Source organism: Pleurodeles waltl, chromosome 11 (assembly GCF_031143425.1).
Source record: "Pleurodeles waltl isolate 20211129_DDA chromosome 11, aPleWal1.hap1.20221129, whole genome shotgun sequence".
Taxonomy (NCBI): domain Eukaryota; kingdom Metazoa; phylum Chordata; class Amphibia; order Caudata; family Salamandridae; genus Pleurodeles; species Pleurodeles waltl.
In genome coordinates, this window is record NC_090450.1 from 39,910,307 (window position 1) to 39,937,956 (window position 27,650).

Below are 27,650 nucleotides of genomic sequence, written 5' to 3' on the forward strand. Positions count from 1 at the left end.
GAGCCCCCAAGAGGTTCGAAGATTTTGTTATGAGGTGAAGTTCCTTAAGTTTGCTTGTTCTGTTGAAAAGGGAGATGTCGTACGTGAGTTAACGTACGAGGCCGCAGGGACAGAACTGGTCTGTCTTCTATGTTTAGGCGCCTCATGAAGCCACGACCAATCCGTAGCGAGGACGGTCGTGACGTCAGGGGGCGGCGCGGCGGAAAGGCAGAGGCGCGAACAAAGCGCGGTGTTGCGGCCGGCCGGCTCCTCGTGGGCCTTATTTCTTGTGGCAAGAATAAAAGATATTAACATGAAATCCGGCTCCCTTGCATCCTTCATACCTGCCACTACAACAACATTCTAAATTCTAAATAAAGCAGTACAATAGAATAACATATTACAGAGACCTATTTCATTGCAAATGCTTGTTGTCATTGGATTCACCTTCCATTTTTCACTCAGAAAAAGTACAGTCGTGTTTATGTCTACATTAAATATTAGCGGAATTAATATAATACAGAAACTTCAAAGAAAACAGAAGAGTTTCTTCTACTACCGTTCCCTGTATGATACATCACATAAGGGACAGGCACAAGGAATATTCACTTTTAGTGAATTAGTCAGGGTGACACCTATTTAACGGCTCGAAAGGCTCGATTAGGTACACGGAAGGCGCGCGGGAAAAAAAAAAAAAACATTTAAAAATAAATCTGTAATTATTTTACTCCGGAAAACCCAGCGATGAAATGGGTCCGCTATTTTGACAGCCGCCATGTTAATGACAGGCAACGTGTTTAGCGGACCGCAGGTTCTTTTTCGTCTTCTATTCATCCTATGTACTTCCTCCAAACCTCCGCTCAGGGGGTACACGGCGGGAAAATCTCTGCTCCCCCACTTCTCAGTATTAGGAGACACTCGGGTTTTGCAAAAAATGCTCAACAATACACACTTGTCCACACTACAAGGATCATAGGCGAACGCCATCTTAGAGTCAGGCACCTCAGACAGGGGTGCCCGAAGGCTGTGACCCGGAAACAGAATGGTCTGCACGTTGTACGAGTGAAAGACGCACGGTACTGGGACTGGAAGCCGCATTGGCTGCGGTGCCCCCAACTGCCAGGAGCCATGGCGGGGATCTTGTTTGAAGATATCTTTGATGTAAAGGATATAGACCCGGAAGGGAGAAAGTTCGACCGAGGTGGGACAGTTTAACCTGCAAGTTGTCATTCCACTAACTAATATGTTCCTACGAGAGCCTGCTTTATCGTTCCCCAAATCGTGATCAGGCCCCTGAGAGTCAGCACGAACCAAGCCCTTCTTCCTCCATTAAGATTATATCTGTTCGCCTCATCCTCCCCAGATGTAGGCTGCTTTGTAACATTGACACCGATTTTTTTTTGTTGTCTATTCCTGGAGCTGCTTCCCTATATTACCTCTCCTGTTACAGTTCCAAGCGAACTGTTCTTATTATTTTATTGTAGGTTTTATATAGTCTGATGCTGATGTGTGTCTCAGACGTTTGTGTTCGTGGTCAGCTGGTTTGTGGTTTTGCAGTGGAATGATCCATATGTAGGAGTTATGTGGACAGTGGATCACGTGCTTAATTGTGGTATGTTTTTGTGGACGGATGAGTATCGTGATCTTTTCTTTGTATATGTGTTTTTAGATGTGGGCATCCCTGTAGTAGAGTCTGTCTAGACAGTGTCTAACCCTTTCCTAAAAGTGTGCTTCTCTTTCACCTTTTGCCATTGTAATGCATGTACATGTTATTTCTGTTGTGTCAACCCAGCCAAGGGACACCCAAGTTAGCGAGTAATAGGAGAGGAAGCTGAGGTGTGGGCGTTTAATTCATTGTGATGTAGTATTCTTCAAAGAGGTGAATCTTTAACTTTTTCCAAAATTGGAGCAGCATTCGGACAGTCCTGATGGATAACGGGATGTTGGTCCATATCCAGGCTGCACAGGTGGAAAAAGCCTGTTGTCTTGTGTGTGTTTTTTTTTTTTTTTTTTTGTACACTTCTCAGTCTGGTGGTATCCTGGCTGCAGGTGTGCCTTGAACCACCAGAGATAGTGATCTTGTCCGCAAGGTAACTAGTTGTGATGGTTGCAAATCCTTTAGAATAAAATAGATCTTTGTTCATGTTTCCGTCACATTATCAGTATGTAGGTGTCTTTGCAGTGGTCTTGCTTGACCACTGCACGTATGGGTTATGACCAGTTCGGCACCAAATCCCTCTCCTTAATTTATACTTGTACATCCATTCAATTAAAAAGCTTTGGTTACTGGGCTATTATGGTAACAATTAAAAACCTCAACGAAAAAAAAAACAATAATTCGCCAGTCATGCTTCCCATGACTTTCCATCTGGCATCACACGTCACATCACCATTGACGTCATCACTAATATTACAAAGGATGCTCAGTGCCACTAATCCCCAGAATTCACTAGGCTGGCCTTTTGTGGCATGTGTTGTTGTTTGGGCTGGTCCTTCATAGGGATGAAGACTTGTTGAGCCCATTTCGGTGGCTTGCCACTGGGTTCTTAATTTAATTTTGCTACATTGGCCTATAGCATTTTATATCACTAAAATGCAGGACTGAATTGGCATGGCTCTCAGCAATGCCCAGTAATGTCTAGATGCCTTTCGACATACTCTGCAACCTTTCATGCAGGCCATTTGCACATGCCCAGTGTTCTTCAGTTATCACCCCTACCAGTACACAAACACAGGCTGTCTTTCCATTTTGCATGGCAGGCTCTATTTTCAGCAGCATCGGTGCCATGCCCATGCCACGAGAACCCAAGCGAACAGCCTTTTGGGATGCATAGCAGGATCTGGTAAACTTCCAGCTTCCACAAATATTGGAGCATTGTTCAGTCATAACCAGTCAGTTCACAGATTCTGTGAAAAAAGAATATGCTCCCACACCCAATCAGATTCAGTTTTTGTTTTTGTAAAATGTATGTCCATGTCCGCTGGTCTCAAAGATGTGTTCAGTTGTGCAAAGGATTTGTACATTTATTGATCAAAACATACAAATAATTATCTGTATGAATCCTGCCAAACACTTTTTTAAAATACATATCTGAAACTACACACATTATATTTTCAATGAAGGATTGGTGTAATTCTGCTCAATTTTATCTATTGCAGATAGCAAAATTCTTAAGGCATAGCAGTTGGTACTTTAGAATCCCTTACATGGCTTTCTATCGTTTTGACTACCTACCTACAGTGTGAAGTGAAGAACAGAAGCCAAGTAAATCAAGTCTCTTCTGAATTACGTGCACATTTGTAAAATGGCACAAAAGTGTTAGCAGACCCGTGAAGGTGGTTTGCAGAGTCTCAACTCAACAAAACAATCTCCATTGTCTCTCTCTCTCTCTCTCTCTCTGTCTCTCTCTCTCTCTCTGTGTATATATATATATATATATATATATATATATATATAATTTTATATTGTTAAGCCAATGCCAAGGAGAAACTGAGAACTTGACTAGGAAATATAACCCGAGTAGCTTGACATCAAATAAGAGTGAATTTCAGTAGATCAAGTTGTTTTGATGAGGAGTGGTTAATGTCAAATTCAGTAGGTTCATGTGTTGTGTGTTCAATAATGCTTAAGTCTTTCAATATAACTGAGAGATTAACCTTTGTGAAAACACCAGTGTAACAAAGTGTCTCATTTCTCCCTCAGTTTCCCGTCTGCATTGTGAGAGCGAGTCATTTAAGATGGACCTTATTTTGGATGTGAACATACAAATATATCCAGTGGACCTTGGTGAGGTCATTAACTTATATATCCCCTTTTATTTGTTAATTACAATGCATGTTTTAAGTTGTTTTTCTATGTCTATGCTCCTTTTTGTATTCTGGTGAGTTGCCATATTATTATTAAAATATAATTGTGCCTGGATGTAAATGCAGAACGGTTAGCTTTGAACGGTAATTTACACAACCACTGTCATTTCAATTTGAGGTTAACATGCCTAACCAGGATGTTCTTAAAGAATTCGTAAGATGATTATTGTTGTGTGAGAATGTGGAGCTGGGTGCTCGGATATACAGTTTTAGGCACTGTATGGTCCCACTTCAATTCTGGGTTTTACATACTCAACTAGATATTCTCTCAGGATATGTTTGCGGTTCCTTGCGAGTCAGCCATGGTTTAGGGCCATATGTACGAACACTTTTTCCCATTGACACAGAATGGGTAAAAACCTTTGCTACATCTGGCCCTTAGTAATGTGTTTTCAGCCACGTCCCAATGGGATATAAACTCCTGTCTCTCCCTCAGAAACATTTGTTTTTTTGTAGCCTAGTTGTCTGTTTTGACTTTACTCATTTTGGGTACTATTAATATCAAGGTTTGTATAGAGATGATGTAAGTAAATAGTTTTTGCAGCAAAGTTTAAGTAGTTGGTGTTAGTCGAAGCCTAAGAATTGATGAGCACCTGCATAACTAGAGAGTACACACATATGAAAGTACTAGAAGCCACTTTGCTTTACCAGCAGACTAGATTCCAGCAAACTATGTCCTGGATTGCAAACTACATGCTGGATTGGGTTTGGGCAGCCGCTGTAGAGGACTGTGGAGTTTGAGTGAAAGTGTCATATTACAACTAAAGTTCAGTTCCCCACATTGCTTTTACGCTTGGTATTTCAAATTGCAATATAAATAGCGCAGTGACTAGATTTCATCCCGTCTTTCAGCCTATGTAAAATTAGTGAGGTGCAATATCTTATTTGTAAAGGGAAACACTTTTCAGAATCTGGTATGGTTAAGTGCAGCAGAGACATTGATGTATAACGAAAACGAAATAGGGTGGATGGTTTGGTTCCACCGCCAGCAGATGTGATATTTATTGAAAATAAATTCTTGTTTTCAACTTCTTTCAGAAGAGATGGAGCAGTTTGTTAATGCTGCACGAGACAGCTTTTAAAAGTGCATTCCTTCAGTTTTATGTTCTTCCTGTGAAGATGCAATTTCTCTTGTTGAGCTTAATGTTTTAAGGTGGTTAGATATTCTAAGAGTTTTCTCTTTTCTATAACTACACCGAACCATTCATATTTTTATAGCACTGCCATCTGTTTTGGCAGGTAATGAAGATTTTCTAATACTGAAAGAAAAGTGATAATAATGGTATCTCCTGGCGTCTTGTGTGAGTTTGAAGCAGTTGATGGTGTTTGATTCAGCTGCTCTAGTTGGCTGTATTGGCTGTCCCTCCCCCCCCGCCCCCCGCCTCTACGGGACTGTGTTGGGTGGGAATGGGGTTACAGAGCATTCATACGTTTATGAAGGAAAGACCTATTTTGCCTCGAGGAAGTCTGTCATTGCCAGAGGCTGCTGCTGCAGTTGGTCTGCGCTCTTCTTGCAACCAAACAAGCCACGGAATAAAGTGGACCTATAACTTACTAATTGGACCTTTACCAAAAGTAACTTGTACTAGCTGTATAAAAGCTGGGCTCGTTTTGGCTAAGCAGATGGGTATGAACTGTGCATATAATCTATGTTCATGATTTAGTGGAACCATCAGTCTGTAACTTGATTCCATTTCTGTGAGTTGGCCGTCGCAGTTAAGACCGCAACTCTAGCTTCACACATGGACATTTTAGAGAACCTTTAGTTATAATTGTAATGTATATTAACTTTAATCGCCAATTTACTGCAATGGAGATTTGAACAACGAATGCCATGGGATCTGTGGGCACTCGGGGATTCCTGCACTTGAACTGTGACATCTGGGGCCTTTTGGTTCTGGTCTCTAGGCACTTGCCCTACTATTGGCCCAAACATGAGTGCCAGGCACGTCCTTTCAGAGACTTATTCTTTGAGTAGTGAAGCAGAGGGTACTAGCCTTCTCATGAAGGTGATGTGGGGTAGAGACTCGCAAATCAAAGCATGTTACAACAATGAATAAATCCTTGACCAGGCAGTCCTTTTACATAAAGATGGAACACGCTTTTGTTCATAACTAAATACTACACAAGAAATACAGAGGGTAAATTAATATAAACAATTATGAATGGGAAATTATTGTAGTAGTACTAGTTTCAGGCTTCGCTTAGACCTTCAGAAGCAAAAGCACTTTGCTGCAAGATCAGTGCAAAATACAGCAAGTTGTCCCAGGGGTTCTTCTTGGGACACATTGTAATTTAACTTCAGCGGGCTGGATGAATTGTATCCATACTAGCAAGGTAATGCTGTTCGAGAACATACTCGAGCAGCTCTGCTGCCTTTTTAGTGTCACTGTTGTCCCCCACGAGATCTTAATTGCTGTTGTGCCCTTGTAAACACTCTTAAAATTAAAAAGTTGATTGCAGGTATATCTCCAGTGGTTTGGAGCTGGGGCTCTGCATGTGCCGATCACACTTGTGTGCAAGCAGGCTCATGGACCACAGATGGTGGCATTGCTGACTGTGACTTCTCCAAGCCAACTCCAGCGTCCTCTGGCCCCTCCGGAGGTTCCTGCACCCTGTCTCTGGAAATGGGATGTACATGAGCAAAGGGTGGGTGATATCACCTTCTGTTAACTCCTACAGTGGTGTGAGAAATCCTCAACTCGATTCCACAACCTTAAACTGAACACAGAAAAGACGGAGGTCCTCATCCTCGGCCCTACACCCACCGCCTGGGACGACTCCTGGTGGCCTCCCGCCCTGGGCAGCACTCCTCAACCCACCAACCACGCACGCAACCTCAGCTTCATCCTGGACTCATCCCTCTCCATGACCAGACAGGTCAACTCGGTGACCTCGGCATGCTTCAACACCCTCCGCATGCTCCGCAAGATCTTCCGCTGGATCCCCACCGACACCAGGAAGACCGTCACCCACGCCCTCGTCACCAGTCGCTTGGACTATGGGAACACTCTGTACTCCGGCATCACCATCAAGCTGCAGAGGAAACTGCAACGAATCCAGAACGCTGCCGCACGACTCATCCTGAACATACCCCGCCACCACCACATCTCCGGATACCTGAAGAAACTTCACTGGCTCCCAGTCAACAAGAGGATCACCTTCAGACTCCTCACCCACGCACACAAAGCCCTGCACAACCTCGGACCAAAACTCATCAACCACCGCGTCTCATTCTACACTCCTCCGCGCACCCTACGCTCGACCGGACAAGCCCTGGCAGCCGTACCCCGCATCCGCAAAGCCACCGCCGGAGGAAGATCCTTCTCTTTTCTGGCAGCGAAGACCTGGAACTCCCTTCCCAGCCACCTTCGCGCCATACAGGACCACCTCCCATTCAGAAGGCAGCTCAAGACCTGGCTCTACGAGCACTGCCCCCAAAGCACCTTGAGACCCTTACGGGTGAGTAGCGCGCTTTATAAATGTATCTGATTGATTGATTGACAACCCAAACAAACAACAAGCCCACGGTGTCACAATGGTGCTCTTGTAGAAGGTCGATATGAAAACTGCCGGAAGCACTTGTGATTTTCGTAGCACCAAGTTGTTATAGTCTCCTCTGCTCATATACTGCTTGCAGTTACTTTCTCCTTCTTCAGCTGACTGCCTCAGGCAGCTCTCTGTGTACTAGCCAGGGGTGTTCGAAGGGGGGGGAGAATCAAGAGCCCATGTACGAGCACAGACTTTAGGAGGGAATAACCTCTCTCTTGGGACTCACTTCAGAGTGACCACGGACTCGCGAGTCTCATCACATGGCCTTCCAAGGACTAAAGCGTACCATTGTCCAGTTACTGCTGCAAAGCTGTTCAAAGCCATCTTCTAGGCAGCCTTTACTTCAAGCAGACACAACTCCAGCCACCCTCTTCGGAAGTGAGTGGTCTCCTGTGTTTGAGCGCGTTTCGGGCAGTTCCATTCAACAGGATGCAGCACCTCCAAGTTCCAGTTTCCAAACCTGAGAAGGGTAAATAGAAGAAAGAGACTTGCACCCCTCGAGATCAGAACTCTTTCTTGGCCTTCGCTGGTGTGTGCCCCATGGCATTGAGACTTTGGAGCCTGGACCAGTTTTGGTTCAGGTTGTGTTTCAGGGGAGTATGGCACTTTCACATAGGATTCACAATCACATTTCTTTGATCTGCCAGTTTGATACAAAATGGTGGGGCTGGTGTTCCTTGCCAATGGCGCAGAAGGAGAAGGCTCTTCCATGCAGGTTACAGCCTTTACCATGAAGTTTTTACCACAAAATGCAATTACAAGTCATTTTTTTACAGTGCATTTACTTTACCACGCAACTCTTTACAGCTCATATATGTTTGCATTAGTGAGTATGTGGTAAGTAGTTTATATATTTTTAAGGGTAATTACAAAACGAGGGTTAGGAGTGTCTCCCCTCAGAAAAATACAAATTTCAAATACTAGCAAGCCTGTAACCAATATTAATGTATTAAAAAAATATATATATTGTGTTAACAATAACAAATTAATGTATAATTTTTCAACAGTAGGTGGCAGTGTTAGACCTTGACTCGATTTTTCTGTAACATTAAGCGTGGTAAAAGTAGGGGTGGTAGTGGATTGCATGGTAAATTTATTTCACTTGTGAGTAAATATAAACGTGTGGTAGGTAGTGTTATGCACTGTAAAATCTGCATTGCGAAAACGTGCGTGGTGAAGGAACACATGGTAATATCATACAACCTTCCCTTCATGGCTACAACACAAAACTGTCTGCAGCACCCCACTGCCTAAGAATGAAGCACCACCACATCCGAGCCCAGCACAGACAGAAGGAAAGACAATCTGAACACTTCGTGATGGTATATGAGCCTCTGTCCCTGGGTGAAAACAACCTTTCAATAAAGGCCGAGGCTGCTCCTTGAACTTGGCCAAAATTTGGGGTGTATGGAGCAGTTATTATGGTCTAGGTTATGTAATTGTCGATCAGCACTTCCTTGGTGGCTGTACCCCCTCTTTTCTAATTCATAGTTTTCTTCCTGAGTATTGAGCATGTGGTACCTGGATTTAGATGCCTATTGGGAATTTCAGCCATATTCTACCAATCACAACAGCTGCAGGATGCATACTACTAAAGTTTAGGAATATCCAGCTGTATCAATGACTTGCTTATGTTGTCCTATGTTTGATAATTAAACTAATAAGCATTGTTCTTGAGCGCGGTTTGAGAAGTTATTAACCTCCAGGTGAGGTTCATCGGGTCTAAAATGCTTCCTTTCCAGATTCTTGTCGTTATTCTTAAAGCCAAAGTTAGTTGAACCCTTATTGTTTAGCACGCTGTAGTCTGTTTTCGTTATGATTTAGCATGCTTTCAACACGACGTTTTGCGGTTTTGGAGGCAGGTTGTTACCATTAATCATTGTGTGCTGTTGCATAGTCGCTGAGCTTCTGCTTTTTTTGAAATAATGTGCGCCATAAAACGTGAACCTAAGGGCGTATGTTAAGAATTTGGGTATTGTGAGTTCGTAACCGCGATTCGTTGTGAATCACAATTAAGAAATCGCAATTCCTATTACATATAAATGCACAATTTATTAATAGTGATTCCTAATGGGGTCACAGTTGATCTACATCATGAATATCAATGACTTGGGTAGCAATTTGCAACCGATTGGGAATTGCTGCCACCTCAGGGATGGTGGGCTGCTGGGGTTAGCAGACCACCATGTCTGTGGTTTCTTTTTAATAAATCAACCGTTTTTTTTTTTTAAACTGCAGGCTGTATTCCTTTTAGGAAAACAGGATGCCTTTAAAAAAATAAAATGAAGCGCTTACGTTATTCTTCGTCATCCTTTTTTTTCTTTTTCTTTCAGTAGTCAATGGTCCCTTGGACCTCTAACTGCTCTTAAAAATATTTGTTTCAGCATTCACAAAGGTCAAGGGCCCCCATAGGGTCCCCTTTCCTTTGGCGAATGATTACCACCACCCTTGAGGTGTTGGTAAAAAATGAATGTTTTGTGACTGTAATTTGGTTGCAGAAAATTGAAACATAGTACTGCAATTCGGTATTTATAAAGGATGCCGTAAACAAGCCTCTACCAAGGTCTTAATCATTTAACACAAATTGCAGTTGGGTATCCTGTTACTGAATAGGATTTGTGCTCTGTGCGTATGGAAAAGCATTTTAGTGATCAGTAAATTAGTAGATTTCCGATCCTGAAAATGCTTTTGTACATATGCTCCAAAGTCTGTTATTAAAACATAACTTTTTTGGCTGGTGTGTACCCTCAAAAGGACCATAAGCGCTAGACGTACTTTCAGGGTTTTCATTGATTTTTCTGTTTAAGATGGGTGGAATTTGGCCATTGTAAGAAACTGTAGAGCTGCCAAGATTTCCGTTTGCCTATGTATGACATTTTCATGTTTTCAGGGTGACCTATGTGAGACACTTCAGTTCCCTATGTGGGGCACCTTGTGTAACACATGTTGCGAGTGATTAAAACAATGAAATTAGGTACATTTCATACATTGTCATAGCTAGTGCAATGCCATGGCCTAGAAATGACATTAAAAGATCGCCAACAAACATGAAGAACTCATAGAAGGACACACTACTCGCCTATATCCCCTTTGTAATATGTTCCTCCCTTGTGCATTCTTCTTTCTGCTAACATTTAGCTGCTGGCTGGGGGTGGAGCAGAGATAGCTACCCTGGTGAACGTTGGGGAGCTGTGGGATGTCAGTCGCGCGTTCCTTTAGTACAAACTACTTTACAAGTGCCTTTGAATGAACATGCACAAATGTTTACATTGGCCACTGAAAAGAAAGGGTGCTGGTGATAAGCTATAATACATATTGAAACTTCAGAAAGATGTTTATGTTTAGCGATGCCTTTAGTGCAGCAAGCTGAAGTTTAATGGCTAGTCCATTCTTTGTGAACTTCTAAGTATAAAAATGCAAATTGCGTTTGGCTAAAAATATAGGACAGGGCAAAGGTCTAAGCCCCATGAGGCACAGCTAATTGGCAGCCATTTCATTTGCTTACTACATCACATCATCATACACATCATAAACAAGGAGTCACGCCTCACAATGTCTCCAATGTTCAGATTTCAAATGTACATAGTTTCCATTTTCTTAGACGTTTTAACAATTTGTCCTGTAAACAAAAGTATATCTCTTGTTAAATTAGTTTTCTGTAATTAGTGTGATCCTACTACTGGTATGACTTGTAGAGCTCACTTTCATTGTGAAAAGTTGAATTTTGCCTGGTAGCTGTAAGTTGCCATAACATGAGCTGCTGTCCTGCAAAGCTACCAAAAGTAGCCCCGTCATCTGTGACATGTTCAGCTAGTCACAACCTTTGTTATGTAATACGTTGCATTGTGGAACTTGTAGTTTTTATGCAGTGTTGTTGAAAAATCCAGAACTTATTGAAGATGTCACACATGACCGCTTAGGCTATGCTAAACAAATGCCATTTTCCTTTAGATGAAGGAAAAGTAGCAGATGCCATTTTTGAGGAAGTTAGGGAGTGCACTGCATTATGTTCATTTTAACATGAATATGCCCTTAAAAATAAGCATAAACCCTATTGGCAGCAGCCTTTCTGGCTACAAATACAAGTAATCGTGAATGAATTCCTTCCTCTTGGTGGTTGTTGGTCCACACGCTGCTTGGTTCAGTCATACTTCTCAATGAAACCATCTCTGTAGGGACACAATAATCTGCAAGGTGTGCATACCATTTCAGGAATACCCGAGTGGCTTATTTGCACTTCACTCAGAGCTGGAGCACCCTTAGAAAGAAACCTGCGCAAACTACCCCTTCCACGATGCTAGGGGTTCTATAGAGATCAGCATGCCATACAGTGTCAACAGACAAGACCACATTGACATGAATAGCCACAGTAACTTTCAGTCTGGTAACGGAGCATGTTTTATGTAGTATTCCCAATAAAATAAAGAAGCCGAGAACAAATTAGAGAAAGTGTTCTGATGTCTGTATATCAAGACACAAAACACCAAAAGTTCTTCTCCTGTGTGAGGAACCTGTACCTGGCCCCTTCTCTTTCCTGTCACCTTCAGGTTTGAAAGCTCCTCTTTCTCTGCTTCACAGCCCCCTGGCCTTAACCAGGGTAACTATTCCTGCTCCCCCTCCAGCCAGCAGCTAAATGCTAGCAGAGTCAGCACAGAACAAGTTTAACCATGAAGGGCCTGCAACAGAATGTAGACTCCAAGTATCTTGAAAAATCACCCAGAGCTTGGAATGAGCAACTTACTTTGTGTGACAAATGGATTAAATGTGGAAATGCATGAACATTAACAAATTGGTATTAACTTAACCTCTGGTGCACAGCATTTGGGAAGGCAGGAACTGGGTTTAAAATGTAGAAAGGGGAGTTTGACCACCCACATCAAGGAATAATCACAACCCTTTTCAGGATGACCCAACAAAGACATTAAACTAAACTGAGCGCAACCCATTGGTAGATATGGCACAGTGCAGACCGACTTTACACAGTGCCCCAAAGTTAAGTGTGTATGAAGTACTAAAACAGTAATACAGTCAAAATGCAAAGCAGTAAAATCCTAAACTAAATCGGATAAATAGAGTAAAATGTATTAAACAGTGTGTCAAAAATCCTATAAGGACAACTGCAGATATGAAGTTTTTAAGTTTTAATTTGGAACAGTGCCAAGAAGCACAAAGTGCTAACATTGGGATATTCACCAACACCCTATATACAAATTCCAACTACTGCAGAATGCGTCAAGAGAATATCCAAATTTCAATCAGTCTTACATTCTAACTAGACCTTTAAGTCTTGATTTGTGACAGGAGTGTACTTCCAAGCCCTACAGGACCTCAGGAGATGCAATTAGAGACTCGCAGAGTGTGAGGCAGAGGCCAAGACCTGGGTCCACTCACCACTGGTCAGTTGGGTAGTTGCAAGAAAGGCCTCTTGTAGCTTGTATCCCTGTAGCTTGAACAGGAGGTCACCCTTATGACCCTTGGCATCCACGTCTATGTCCTGGGGACAAGAGAGAGCAGGTCCAGTCCTTCAGGGCTCTTCCCAACTTTCTCAGGTCCAGGAGTGTTCTGAAGTGGGTGCCTCGAGACGCCACATTTATGGCTTGGATGATCTAATGGGTGGGAGCCAACCCTAACCACTTCAGGCAATTTCAAGATGACAAAAGTCTTTGGCCCCATTACAGACTCTAAGGGCTGGGGCTGTGTGGGAGGAGTGTACTCTGCTAATCAAAGTATCCTGCCACATTTAACTCTAAAAATCAGTTTTGGGTTGATACTGTATCCACAATAAACCCAGATACAATGTCTGGTAGAACAAAAGTAGGGTTTTTTTTTCCTTTCAAGAGCACTCCGGTGTTATATGAAAGACCTAGGAGACCTGTCAGCAGGATTTGACACTAAATCGGAATTTGACATTGTAATGCAAAAAGTATGCTCATATCACCCACTGTGGATATTCGGTAAGAGTCATGGAAGTCATCTCTGTCCATTCAGGTCAGCCTAGTATTTGCGTTTGTGAGGCATTTCACACCGCTTTGACGCACGTTCAAATGCTAATTCCTGGTTGGCAAAAAATGGAAGGCAAATGCAAATATAGACTCTAGGAACTTCAGACAAGATAAAAGTATCTTTCTGAAAGTTACTTTTCTTAATAGTTATTAATAATCCTACTTCACCATTGAATTGGATGTTTAATAACTATTTTTACTTATTTTTCTATCTATTCCCATTCTGAAATACAGTACTGGATACACTATTAGTATTTTAATCTCTACCCTGGTTTTCAGCATAAGACAGCTTGGCCTGCTACAGTAGAAAAACGCGTTTGGGTGCTATATACTTTAAAGGCAATTTCTACATGCCCTGCTTTTAAATACAAATACACTGCCTTGTGGACTACAGGGAGTGACTTACTAATATTTAAAAGGGAGGTTTTTGCCAGTCAAGAGGGTTTATTTCAACCGGTCAAATTGCAGGTTTTACTCTGCTATAGTCAAGTTTCAAAGAGTAAGACCAAAGCCATGTTTTACACTGTCACTGTAGTGGAAACCGTAATCGATGTTGCAGTCCACTGGTGGCATTTAACTTGCAGGCACTGGGTATATTTGGTACCTTATACTAGGGGCCTATATGCTAGTTAAATACTCCAATTAGGAGTATACCAATTTCATCATGTTGGAAGACTGGTTAGTGGGGGGTAAAGTGCACAAAGTTCTAAAGCACAAAAAAAATATAGGGTACAGTAGAAGGCAAATAATACAGAGTGACCATGCAGGAAAGGCTGATTTCCTTCAGCTATGTTCGGTCTGCGTTACAGTGTTTTGTTTATAGTGCTTCTTATGTTTTTTGCTTATCGGGAAAGTAATGACTTTCTCTTTTTTTTTTTTTTAGGTGACAAGTTTCGGCTAGTTATTGCCAGTACTCTTTATGAAGATGGCACTCTTGATGATGGGGAATACAACCCGATTGATGACCGACCATCCAGGTAATGCTCTAATATTATTCTTTGTTCAGTACCACATAACATCCAAGCCCTACCACAGGATATCACAAAACACCACACCATATAACAGTATGCTGCTAGATGCAATGTACCACACTGTACTGCTCAAAACATCATCTCTCGTACCAATATCACAACACCAGGGACACCTCAATCTATACCCTCCTCAATAGCCTCGCAAATCCACATATCTCTTTTCTGCAAGATATAATACCTACCTAGTAGCAATCTGAAGTTAGGCAACACCCAGAGCAGTCATGCGGAGTTCCACTTAAACTGGAAATATTCCTTTGCATCTATGCACAAGGCTCCCAACTGATACCACCACATGGCTTAATTCAATTTTCCCACATTAATGTGACTGTGTCTGCTAGTAGCCCTGGCATGCTCATTGGCAAAATCTACTCAAATCTTTCATTTCACGCAGAGAAAGACGCTTAACGATGGACTTACTGTAAGCACAATTGACTTCTGTAGCAAGCTTTTGTACCTAGTGCCACTCTACTTGTCCCCATGTCCATAGTTGGATAACGGTATCAGCTTTGCCCCACTATCCTAACTTTCCTGGGAATCCAGCCACTTTTGAAACCAACCTGATGAGCACAAAACATAGTAATATAGGTGATTGTAGGCACAGCACTAACCTACATTTCACACAAGTTCACAAGATGAACTCCAAACCCCAATCTGACATTCTAAACCCTTGAATATAAGATGTAATGTTATTTTCATTTCTTTAGCACACATTCTTCTGTTAATATAGCCTTGCACTTTTAGAAATCTGGGTCCGGGTATCCCATTTCATTGATGTGTTATTCCATTTGACATGAAGTATTGTCCCATTCTTGGTTACATGCCTGTGTTGCATTTATTGATGAGGTCGGAGTTCAAAAAGGGTATATTTCCACTTTAAAGTGAAGACAAGTCTCCCTGAATGTTGGCTGCTTTGATGGCATACAAAGAAGGTTAAAAATATTCCTCTTGTTTCCAAGAATCCATTGCAGTTTCTATAGATACACAGAAATATGTGCATGGAGGCACAGATGCGGGACATGGTTGGCTTCCATAATCGCAATGACTTGGCTGTTGTGAAACTACTGGAGTCAGGGGCAGTCCCCTGTAAATTGTGTCCTCGTGCTTAAGGGGCCAATCCTCAAGGTTTGGACACTTTACAGCAGGACATTTTGCTGCTGTACAAAATCAGAATATTCACCTTTTTTAAAGACACATTTGAAGCTGCCCCACGGTGGCTGTTTTTTTTAGGAAGACCTGGTCAATTCAACTGAAAAGAGCTATTGTGGCCCAGCCCAATCCTTTTTTGATATAACCTTTGACCTCAACATCAGAGTCCCTTGATTTTTATTAAATTTAGTATCACATTCTTATTTACATATATTTTGTATTGTTTTGTAGCTTATAAGCAGCATACTATGCACTATAATCACATTGTAATAGAATTAAATCAGTGGCTCTTTTTAGGCTAACCATTACCGACATTTGTACAACATACCTAACAGAAGATAAAAACAAGCATTTACAATGCAGCGGGTCTCGCGTTTTGCTCATGTTAGAGCTGATCGCGTTGTAAACTCCTAACCCGACTTTCCACCTATCGGGCAAAAGTGCATTTATGTACATAACCCAAAAAAGTGAAATTAACTATGTAAAGCGCTCGACTTCTGCCAAGCGAGATCGCGCTCGTAAATTAGAGAAAAAGAAGTCCACGAGCCCGATGGAAAACGGCGAGCCTTGCATGTTTTCTGTACTTGGTTGCTGCGCTCGAGGAGGGCTAGCCACTGGAAAAGGCATGACCTATGCGTGCCTCCGACTAATGAAAGCAAGCCGATTTTATTAGGCAAGCCCACAAACCAATAAAAAACACTGACGTGAAGTTGACAGGGCTCCGAGCCCTTTTCTAAATACTAAAGCGTCTCGCTGCGATACGCATGGGCGAGCGCATGCAAAGCAGGCTCGACCCTAATGAGAAAAAAGTCAAAGGAAACCATAAGCCATTGTACACTTTAACTTATTACAATTATGTGTGTCGTTCATTGGACCCACTAGGATTTTCCCTCCTGGACCTCCCACATCCCGAACCCTGGCACTTCCTTTGTCGTTTTTTGGAGTTTCACTTCTTGTTTTGCCACTTACAGTATTACGTACCAGTCAGTGATTTCTGTTATTGGCCAAGACCTAATTTGACCATGCATAGCTCCCGCAGTGTATAAGGATATGTCCTCATCTTCGTTATCAGTATTTACTTTGCAAGCAATCAACATCATATTGCATAATCCTCTGAGCCAGCACCTTTTTTTTCTCTCATATTATCACTTTAGTTCAGATTGCGCAGTCACACTAGCCGTAGTTCACAGTAGCCTACCATCTAAATGATCAGTTAACAACCTGATCATCTCCACCCATAACACAAGTTGTCCATCCATTTGTCATCTTATTTAGTTAGCATCATTAGGGATTCCTCTGCTTTAGCCCATTCCCCCATGTCTTTAGTCCACCCATCAGTGGCTGAAGGTTAGGCCCTCAGCCAGTGAACTGCTATTCTGCACTTAGCAATCACGAAACCCAACAATTGGAATTCACTTTTTAAATCCTCATCACTTTAAATACATTTATTTTAACATTTTGTGTATTATTTTTTCTATTAACCATAGTGTTGCTTTCATCATTTGTCAATCACTTGGTACTACCATCTCTCTGGGGGAAACCTTTTTGTTTGAGCCATGCTTTACTTCCAGAAATCATTTTGTCTAATTGGAGCCAGAATATTCTTCATTTGTGGAAACTCATATCACAGCTCACATGAACTCTGTGACATCTCTGTACCCTAGATTAACTATTCAATACATGATAATTAGCAACAACACATGGTAAAAAGGAAAATACAGTAGAATATAGAGTTGTTGTAAATGAATTTTGATTTTAATTATTAATTACAGCCTTTGAGTTGTTAATTGATTTTACTTTTAGAAATTCCTTTAATATGTTTTCTACTGTCTGCCTTTTTAAAGTCCCTTTTATCTAGGAAAACAATGTGGTATTCCTTTACTTATCTCCCTTTGCTACTTTATATTCGTTATTCTAAGGTTTAGGTAGTGAAAATATTTTTCTTTAAAGAGTCCTTGTTCAAGCCAGATCTCTTGATATGTAGGAAAACTCAGATTTGCTAGCATGGTTGGTAATTTTGTCACATTAATTATGGCTTCTCATCTGCTGTGTAAAACTGTTTTTGTTTGTTCCCAGGGCTGATCAGTTTGAATATGTGATGTATGGAAAAGTGTACAGGATAGAAGGTGACGAAACATCAACTGAAGCTGCCACCCGCCTGTAAGCTGACTATTCCAAGAAAGTACAAGACTCTGACCCTTTTAAAGACTTGTATACCTGATTTGCAGTCTGTCATTCTTGTTTTCTTGCATTGCTTCTCCTTCCAGCTGTGTCATCCCAGTCACTCAGCCTATTCTTTGCAGCATTGCTTTGCTAATTTTCGTATTTCCTGACCCACGTATCCCACATCCCCTTAAATTTCTGTTGTCCTCCATGGCCCTGATTTTTCTTTATCTAACCTTGTCTCGTCACACTGTACTTCTCCTGTCTCTAAGCTTCTCCTTTTTATTGGGCTAATTGTAATCACATTCAAAGCAGCACAAAAATAGGAAATCCACTAAATGAATATTGTTGGCTAGCTTTATTAGAGCTCCTATTTAGAGAAATTGAGAGATTGAAGGTTTGTAAGGAGAGAAAGTTGAGAGGGTAGAACAGACAGTGATTGGTGATGTACATTTATTGTTACTGCAAAGGTGCAAGAGACTAAGGCCCTCATTTCGAATCTGGTGGCCCTTGGACCACCAGACTCGCGGTGACGGTCTTACTGTTGCCGGACCGGCGGTAAAGACCGTCATATTACAACTTCAGCGGTTTGGCCGAAGTCAAACTGCCAAAATGCCGCCCGCACCGCCAAGGCAGTGGTACTGCCGGGCCGGAGGTCAGCACCTCCGGCCCGGTGTTGGCGACTCAGTAGACAGCCAGCATTTACGTGATAATCGCACTGCCACACAAATGCTGGCGGTCATGCACCCGGCGACAACAATCTCCATACCTGTCGCCGGCAGACACCCCTCACACACGATCACACACCTACTTTGACACACCCTCCACTCACCCACGCATTCACTTACAAACACCCCCACACACTTGCACCCAAACACTCACTCAGATACACCCATTCACTTGCACACACGCACTCGAACACTCATGCGCATGCACACACTCAGACATACACCCTCTTACTTCTCTCGCCCTCACTCTCAAAAACATGCACGCTCTCTCTCTCTCTCTCTCTCACACACATACACACCCCACTTGGCATACACAGACACCCCTCCCCCTGCATTCACGCAAACATACAGGCACTCACACCCCCCCTCGGCATACACGCACTTACACCCACAGACACCACCTTCCCCCCTGCCGCATTGATACACACATGCAGACACTGCTCACATTCACACAGCACCAGCCACCCTCCCACCCACCCCATTTCGGGAGATCAACTTACGTGTTTCGGCGATTTCCACCGCCGGCACCGCATCACTGTGCGGTATTACGGATTGTAATACGGTGGGTGGAGTCCTGTTGGCGTGGCGGTGCCCGCGGTGGAAACTGCCTCTATTACGACATCGGCCAGGCCAGCGGTGTCGGATTTCCTCCCGAAATCGGTTGGAAATCAGCACAGTGTCGTAATGTGGCAGCCTTCAGACCGCCAGCACTGACGGTCTTTTGTCGCCCGAGGCTTTGGCGGTCTTACAAAAAGACCCCCAAAGTCGAAATGAGCACCTAAGCCTCTGTACAAGAGCATCTTTGCAGTGTGTTATAAATAATTTGTTCAGTGGCAGGTATCTAATTTAACGTGCACATGCACTACAGGTCAACAGGCACTCATAGAATGGTGTAGAGAATTTGCTTGTAGTGCACATTAGTGTTGTGGTAGCATCATTTTTTACCAATTGCGATATTCAGGCACAAGAGAAGAAGCTGATCTGTGACAAGAAAGAAGTGAATTTTGATAGTCTCCCCTTTTGGCTAGAATGTAATGTGAGGCCTGTGTCAACCTCTTATTGAATGTACTAAAAGAAGATCTGTATTAACAAGGAATGATAACAAAATACTGAATGTGACCCTACTTGAGGAATGACAAATTAAGCAAATATGTGCTTCTCTTTTTGATTCCCTCCTTCAACTTGAAATTCGGACAATTTGGGGGTCATTAAGAGTTTGGCGTCGGAGGCCGCTTGCCAAATTCTTCCTGCCCTCAGACACCCAGTGCGGCCTGAACCCTGCCACCCTAATAGGACTTCACCGCAGAGCCGGTGGACGGAAACCGCGTTTCCGCCCTCCGGCCCTGCTGTGAACAGGGCCTTAACATTGACGCCGGCTCCTAATGGAGCTGGCGCCAATGTGGCGGTGCAGCAGCATCCGTAGCGCATTCCACTGCCCGTAATTCGGGCAGTGGAATGCGTGATGAGGTTGTGCATGGGGGCCCCTGCATCGCCCACGCCAAGTGCATGGGCAGTGCAGCGGCCCCACAAGTTCCCCATTCCGCCAGCCTTTCCATGGCGGTGTGATCTGCCATGGAAAGGCTGGCGGATGGGGAATCCTAATTCCCAGGGCGGCGCTGCAAGCAGCGTTGCCCTTGAGGATGAGAAACCACCCGGACCGCCAGGCTGCCTGCTTGCGGCAGCATGGCTGTGTCAGTGGTCTGACCGTTGCAGCTCCACCACGGTCATAATGTGGGTTCCCTCAAGGCATGCGATGGAGAGGATTGCAGCTTTTCTCCAAGCCTGTCACAGATAAGACGATTACAAATTGTAAGTGTGGAAGCTGGGTTCCTGCAGAGTTATGTTCTTTGGTAAGACGCGTTGTGGTAGAGAGCAGGGCACCCTGCCTCTTGTTTTTGAGAGAGCACTGCTTCTATTCTCTTTCCCTAGTGTTGGGGGGAGGTGTATTTTTAAACGCAAGGGACAGAAATAGAATTCAGAAAAAACCTAATTAGATATTCTCTCCCCACACCAGTAGGGTGAAACTTGGAGAGGGTGGATCCTCAGAAAGAACACAAGGAAGAGAGGCTCGAGGAAAAGACCCTTGAAATAATTCACTGTACATCCATGAGTAAAGTGATGCTCCGGGAGGAAGGAATGCCATATAGTTCTCCAGGGAGAATAAGACTTCGGGAAGAACACGCCGAGATATTGCAAAGCAGATAGACTTTAGAAGGAGAGCCCTAACAGATACCCTCTATTCTTGCATGTGACAGGAAACCTGGACCAAGAAATGGGGGAAAGAAAGTCCACTTGCTTTAAGATGTTCAGTAGGATTGCAGTCTGGAGAAGATTTGATGATCCTTGGGGTGCAGGGTAAGATTGGGATAGGGCTACCTCCTGCCTTTAGATCAAATTCTATACCTGTATAAGGAGCTTCAGAAAAGGTTGTACTGTTGCAGCACAGTCTGACAGCAGTCTGTACTTAGACAATAATACCCATTATTAATAAAAGGAGGACAATTTTCACTTCTTTTGCACGTTGTTTCCAATTTTATTTATTCATTTTAGCACTTAAACCCAAAGCAGTTTATAATTGTAAGGGCCACCCAGACAAATACAGGGAGTGCAGAATTATTAGGCAAATGAGTATTTTGACCACATCATCCTCTTTATGCATGTTGTCTTACTCCAAGCTGTATAGGCTCGAAAGGCTACTACCAATTAAGCATATTAGGTGATGTGCATCTCTGTAATGAGAAGGGGTGTGGTCTAATGACATCAACACCCTATATCAGGTGTGCATAATTATTAGGCAACTTCCTTTCCTTTGGCAAAATGGGTCAAAAGAAGGACTTGACAGACTCCGAAAAGTCAAAAATAGTGAGATATCTTGCAGAGGGATGCAGCACTCTTAAAATTGCAAAGCTTCTGAAGCGTGATCATCGAACAATCAAGCGTTTCATTCAAAATAGTCAACAGGGTCGCAAGAAGCGTGTGGAAAAACCAAGGCGCAAAATAACTGCCCATGAACTGAGAAAAGTCAAGCGTGCAGCTGCCACGATGCCACTTGCCACCAGTTTGGCCATATTTCAGAGCTGCAACATCACTGGAGTGCCCAAAAGCACAAGGTGTGCAATACTCAGAGACATGGCCAAGGTAAGAAAGGCTGAAAGACGACCACCACTGAACAAGACACACAAGCTGAAACGTCAAGACTGGGCCAAGAAATATCTCAAGACTGATTTTTCTAAGGTTTTATGGACTGATGAAATGAGAGTGAGTCTTGATGGGCCAGATGGATGGGCCCGTGGCTGGATTGGTAAAGGGCAGAGAGCTCCAGTCCGACTCAGACGCCAGCAAGGTGGAGGTGGAGTACTGGTTTGGGCTGGTATCATCAAAGATGAGTTTGTGGGGCCTTTTCGGGTTGAGGATGGAGTCAAGCTCAACTCCCAGTCCTACTGCCAGTTCCTGGAAGACACCTTCTTCAAGCAGTGGTACAGGAAGAAGTCTGCATCCTTCAAGAAAAACATGATTTTCATGCAGGACAATGCTCCATCACACGTGTCCAAGTACTCCACAGCGTGGCTGGCAAGAAAGGGTATAAAAGAAGGAAATCTAATGACATGGCCTCCTTGTTCACCTGATCTGAACCCCATTGAGAACCTGTGGTCCATCATCAAATGTGAGATTTACAAGGAGGGAAAACAGTACACCTCTCTGAACAGTGTCTGGGAGGCTGTGGTTGCTGCTGCACGCAATGTTGATGGTGAACAGATCAAAACACTGACAGAATCCATGGATGGCAGGCTTTTGAGTGTCCTTGCAAAGAAAGGTGGCTATATTGGTCACTGATTTGTTTGTTTTGTTTTTGAATGTCAGAAATGTATATTTGTGAATGTTGAGATGTTATATTGGTTTCACTGGTAATAATAAATAATTGAAATGGGTATATATTTTTTTTTTGTTAAGTTGCCTAATAATTATGCACAGTAATAGTCACCTGCACACACAGATATCCCCCTAACATAGCTAAAACTAAAAACAAACTAAAAACTACTTCCAAAAATATTCAGCTTTGATATTAATGAGTTTTTTGGGTTCATTGAGAACATGGTTGTTGTTCAATAATAAAATTAATCCTCAAAAATACAACTTGCCTAATAATTCTGCACTCCCTGTAGAACCTAATTCCCACAGCCAAGGGTTACACCAATGACAGGTAGACAATATATGCTTCATTATTCTTTTTTTTTTTTTTTTTTTTCTCAAAGATCAGCTTGTTAGGAACAATTTTAACTTAGTTCAAGGGGTTGATTCTGCAGGAGGGGAGCCAGAGATACGAAGGAGAACGCCTTTAGGAGGCATGTGGAGAACGAAGAACAGGCAAACGGCACATAGAACCCAATGCAAAGTTCGAGAAGGAACATCAGGAGAAACCAAGGAGCATAGATGAGGAAAGTCCGATTTATAGCAATAACATTTAAACACAACACACAAAAACATGGATAACTTTCCTGCTGCATTTAAGTTATATGAAAAAACCCTAAAGAAGCTTACAATGATGCTTTGCACTTGTCTGCTGCAGTTAACCTTCCAACCACTGGCATTTTCTAGTTGGGTGAGGATCTCCCACATCAACCAAAAAACGAATTACAGCAGCTCTTATAGAGTTTCAATCAATTGCTTCGTAGTTTTGGGTTGCATAGATTTTGTTATAATCTCCTGTGTATGGTATAGACATTAATATTATTTTTCTGTGTTATAGCCAGACAACCCACTGTTAAGGAAAGGGCAACGCATTTAACTGTTCTCTGCCAAGGAATCCAGGCAACTGTACAGTATATTCAATTTTTCACCCAACCTATGTTTTTGCCTCGTATGGCATATTATTAATTCAATGCCTGATGGCTTTCCTTCATTTTGTAGCCCTCCCCCCCTTTCATCACCCTCAGAGCACTTCCACCCACACCACACTTTCCTTAATATACCAGTTAAACATATTGTTGGTATAATATTATATCTCCTGCTGTCTGAAACCTCAGCCTGTAAGATTGTTGTACACTGTCAGTGTCCATTGATGCACTTACTCCAGTATTGGAACTTTCATAGATTCACATGCTTGAATCCTTCCCCGTCGTCGAGATGGGAGCCCTCTCGACAACAGGGAAGGATTCAAGCATGTGAATATATGAAAGATTCCAATACTGGAGAACTACAGTTACAGGTAAGTAACTAGTTTTCTTACTCCAGTGTTGGAATCTTTCGTGGATTTACATGCTTGAATCCTTCCCCGTTGTCGAGAGGGCTCCCATCTCGATGACGGGGAAGGATTCAAGCATGTGAATCTATGAAAGATTCCAATACTGGAGAAATACAGTTACAGGTAAGTAACTCATTTTCTTACTCATCATTTCATCCATCTTTGCACTCATTATTCATGCATGCAATTATCGAGCCTGCAATGGCATTCGCTTACTCATCCACCAGTGCACTCACTCATCCTTTTAAATGTTGCCTCATTCTCACATTCACCTACTTACCCAGCCACTTAACAGCACACACACAATCTCACCAATCAGTGGACAAGAACTTCAGCGTATAAAATAGCCAGACCCATTGGTTGTGCCAGTGCTTGTTTTTACTAGCTGCCACCCATGCTCTTATTTACTGAGATGGTGTGTGACATCAGCATTGTGATATTTGGTAAGGGTGGGCTTCTACCCGCGTGGCAGGCCAGTGGGTCTGCCTGCCCCTGTAGGATCAAAACCGGATACTATTATAATCTCAAGGAGCATCACTCCCTTACAACCTATGGTTTGGAGCCATGAACTCATGAACACTTTCACGTCGGCATAGTCATTGATCACATACAGTGTACGCATTTTAAGCTTGCTCTCCGTATCTGGTGACTCAAAATAATCATTCCTCTACCCCTAAATGTGTATTCATGAATGGTAGATGTTCGAGGAAGCCATTTGCTCGTGATCACATCTCACCGGGTTATGTAATATCTCTCACCAATAGGGAATCTGGGAGAATCCTAGTGGTTACAATAAACACACATAATTGTAATAAGTTAAAGTTTACGATGACTTATATTTTCCTTTCTCTTTTTCTCATTTTTATATTTTCTCTCTTAGGCATGTAGTACAAATGAAGTTTTATAATTCATAGAACAAATATTAGACCGAAAATGGTTCCATGTGATAAGTTTTGATAGTGAATCATTTATACATGTAAGACTTTTTCTGTGAATATACCAAGGAATACACTTATATTGCTTACAGGGCAAGTTACCTAGTTTTGCCTCATTTAAATTATGCAGATAGGATGCACCTCATTCTGCAGCATTTTCTATATCCAAGGCTAAAGAGACTTCAGAATTTTGCAGCTTACCAAATTGTGGGCATGAGTCACAGAGCCAACTTCCCCCTGGCCCTCTGCTGCTTACACTTCCAATGGTTAAATGAATGAATTTATTTTTTTATTATTTTTTACCAGAAGCAATTTTATTGTAAGGTTCCGCCATTTCAGAAATCCAAAACGAACTCCTCTACTCTGTCAGGATTTACCAGCTCTCCTCAGAAGCCTACCTGCATTATGAAAAACCCACACTCGGGCCCTGACATTTGCTGCTCAGCTTGAAAATTAGAGAATATGATTTATTTTTTAATCAGGTGGAAAAAGCTAAAATACCACTAAAGATCACCACAAAAACATTGCTTCTCCATAACCAATGGTTGCTCAATCTGATACATGCTTCTGCCTTTTAGGGCCTCTCTGTGCCATGTAGAATCAGAGCAGGAGAGCGCAAGATCCTTGAGCATCATGGGCCTTGCGTGTGGAAGTCTAGTGTGCCAGGACTGCATTCGCGAGCCCAACACATGCGCGTATTACCCTGCATCGAAATATATAGACCTGATACTAGGATTAGGTCCTGAATTGTAATACAGAATATAAATATTGGCATCAACCCCCATAACATTCCAGTGCACGAGAGTGGCTGCCCGCGAGACGGACAGCCTCTGAGATCAGCCAACCACATGGCACTGCAGCATCAGTAATGCTTAATATTGTATGTTATAAATGGTGGTGCTCTCCCTCCAGTTTCACCAATCCACTGCTTTATCTGTGCCGTCAAGCATCATTTATTAAAAATAAAACTTGCTGCTTTGTCCTAGTGAGTTCACTAACGCCCCCTTTTTTCTCACTGTCTCTCTTATCACATTATATTTCTGTAGTCAAATACAGTTTTAGTCCCATCACTTTTTTATCCTATTTCAAGCAAGGTATCTCCTGGTAACATCTGAGCAAGCTTTTTAAGAATTATTTTGTATTTTACCTTGTCGAGTTGTGCCACTGATCCTAATTCTTATGTAGTGTTTGCTAATGTTACCCTATTTAACCAAGTCTGGTTTGCATTGTTTGAAGAATTTGAGTTTTCACTGGTAGATTCCCACATATATTTAATTAACTGAGAAGTGTGCACCCAAACCTGGATGTTGGTTGGGTTTCGGCACATCGTGCAGCTACATATAATGCAACATTGGTGGGAGAACATTGGCATCATATGAGAAACACTTGCACGTTTGCCGCTGTTTAGGAAAATCTCGGCCCTTTTTTTTTTTTTTTTTTTTTTTTTTTTTTTTACAGTATTCTGCTGTCTTGTCTAGATACTGGGTTGGTAACTACGATGGTCAGCATGGGAACCCTCAAAACAAATCCTGATTTATGTATCTTTCCTTTGGAAAATAAATAAACGCAGAAAACTCATTGCTTTCAGTTTGTATGTCTTACTTGTATTTCATACTTGGCTCAGATACATCATAGCATTGTGGGTATCTTCTTTAGGCAAGAGTTGGGCTTCATGGAGTTATCGTTATAATTTGTTGAATCCATTTTCTCATCACAAAGAAGGTAACACTTGGAAGGTGTAGGTTGCATATAATGCATCAAAGTGAAAGGTGGTCTTTGGAAGGAAGAGGCTTTGTGGATTCAATACCTACAGATAAAATAAATTACAAAGGTGAACATCTCGACTTCTAGATAGCTTAATCTGCTTAGGGGACAAAAAATATTGTGACCACGAGGGTACAGTGCAAAACAGTCAGCCTAAAATGCAACAAAAATGTATTGTATGAAAGTTCATCTGTTGCTCTAGAGAAGAAAAGAATTCAGCAAAGCTTCCCAAGCAGTTCAATCGTAAACTCAATAGTTAACTTTGAATGGGGTCTGTGGCTGTAAATGTTTAACTTCAAGTTTTGGGATCCACCCACTCACGGCAAGGCATTGTTGGAACACTTGAATCGATGAAATGTACACAGTGAGACAAAGTAGTCCTCCAATAAACCATTAAAATATATCTTTAATATTGAACCAAAACAGCCTTGCAAAGAAAAACCAGGTAGACCTGCATGACTAATTGGAATGCGGAATTTAAAATGGCCTATATAAGGCAACCTTATTCTGTCTTTAATACTTCCTGCTTATTTTGAGGATTTGTGAGCTTTCTTGCACTGCTGGGATGGAAAAGCTAATTTGATGAATATATATTGAAGAATGGGTCCCTTTCACCGTCTTATCTTGTATTTTTCCTTTTTCAGATCAGCATATGTTTCCTATGGTGGGCTGCTGATGAGGCTGCAGGGAGATGCCAACAATCTTCATGGTTTTGAGGTGGATTCCCGTGTTTATCTACTGATGAAGAAGCTTGCTTTCTAATTCCAGACGACTAGGGCGTTCAAGGATGGAGGTTTTGAATTTAGACATTTCTAAGAGACTCTTAAGGGACAGACCCTCTCTAAGAGACTCTTAAGACAACAGGATTGCTTTGACTTTAGCTCCCACATGCGGAAACCCATGCATTTTCCATGAACATGCCAAAGGAGACTTTCCACAAAATGTTGGCGACATTTCCTCACTATGTGGAACTATCTAACTGAGATTTTACAATTAAAACACAGCCTTCTGTTCTGTGTTTGCTTTGTTTTTCAGACAATACATAGTTCTTTTTCGATTCCCCACTTCCCTTTCTTTTCCCTGCAGAAGCCCAGATGTTTTTTTTTTATATGCTGATATGGTTTAGTTGAAAAAGTTTTCCGAATGGGAAGAAATTCGATTTTTGTATTTCAAATTGTACAAAATGGTTTTAGAAGTGGGTGTAATATTTCACTTTGTGAATAAATACGACTTTTACAGAA

The 27,650-nt window shown here is 42.2% G+C and overlaps 1 protein-coding gene across 1 annotated transcript; it reads left to right on the forward strand.

Moving 5' to 3' along the window:
* The first annotated feature begins 1,015 nt into the window (after positions 1 to 1,015).
* On the forward strand, positions 1,016 to 27,650 carry POLR2H (RNA polymerase II, I and III subunit H). The gene is made up of 5 exons (XM_069213002.1): positions 1,016 to 1,180; positions 3,683 to 3,766; positions 14,284 to 14,377; positions 17,654 to 17,737; positions 27,054 to 27,650. Exons 1-5 carry the CDS (start codon positions 1,108 to 1,110, stop codon positions 27,169 to 27,171), a joined length of 453 nt encoding a protein of 150 aa, XP_069069103.1. The 5' UTR covers positions 1,016 to 1,107; the 3' UTR covers positions 27,172 to 27,650.

Bases quoted from the DNA above. Each gene is read 5' to 3' on its own strand.
- POLR2H (XM_069213002.1), top strand. From the start codon at position 1,108: ATGGCGGGGATCTTGTTTGAAGATATCTTTGATGTAAAGGATATAGAC. The intron at 14,378-17,653 runs GTAATGCTCTAA...GTTTGTTCCCAG, and splicing joins ATTGATGACCGACCATCCAG to GGCTGATCAGTTTGAATATG. The intron at 17,738-27,053 runs GTAAGCTGACTA...TTCCTTTTTCAG, and splicing joins ACTGAAGCTGCCACCCGCCT to ATCAGCATATGTTTCCTATG.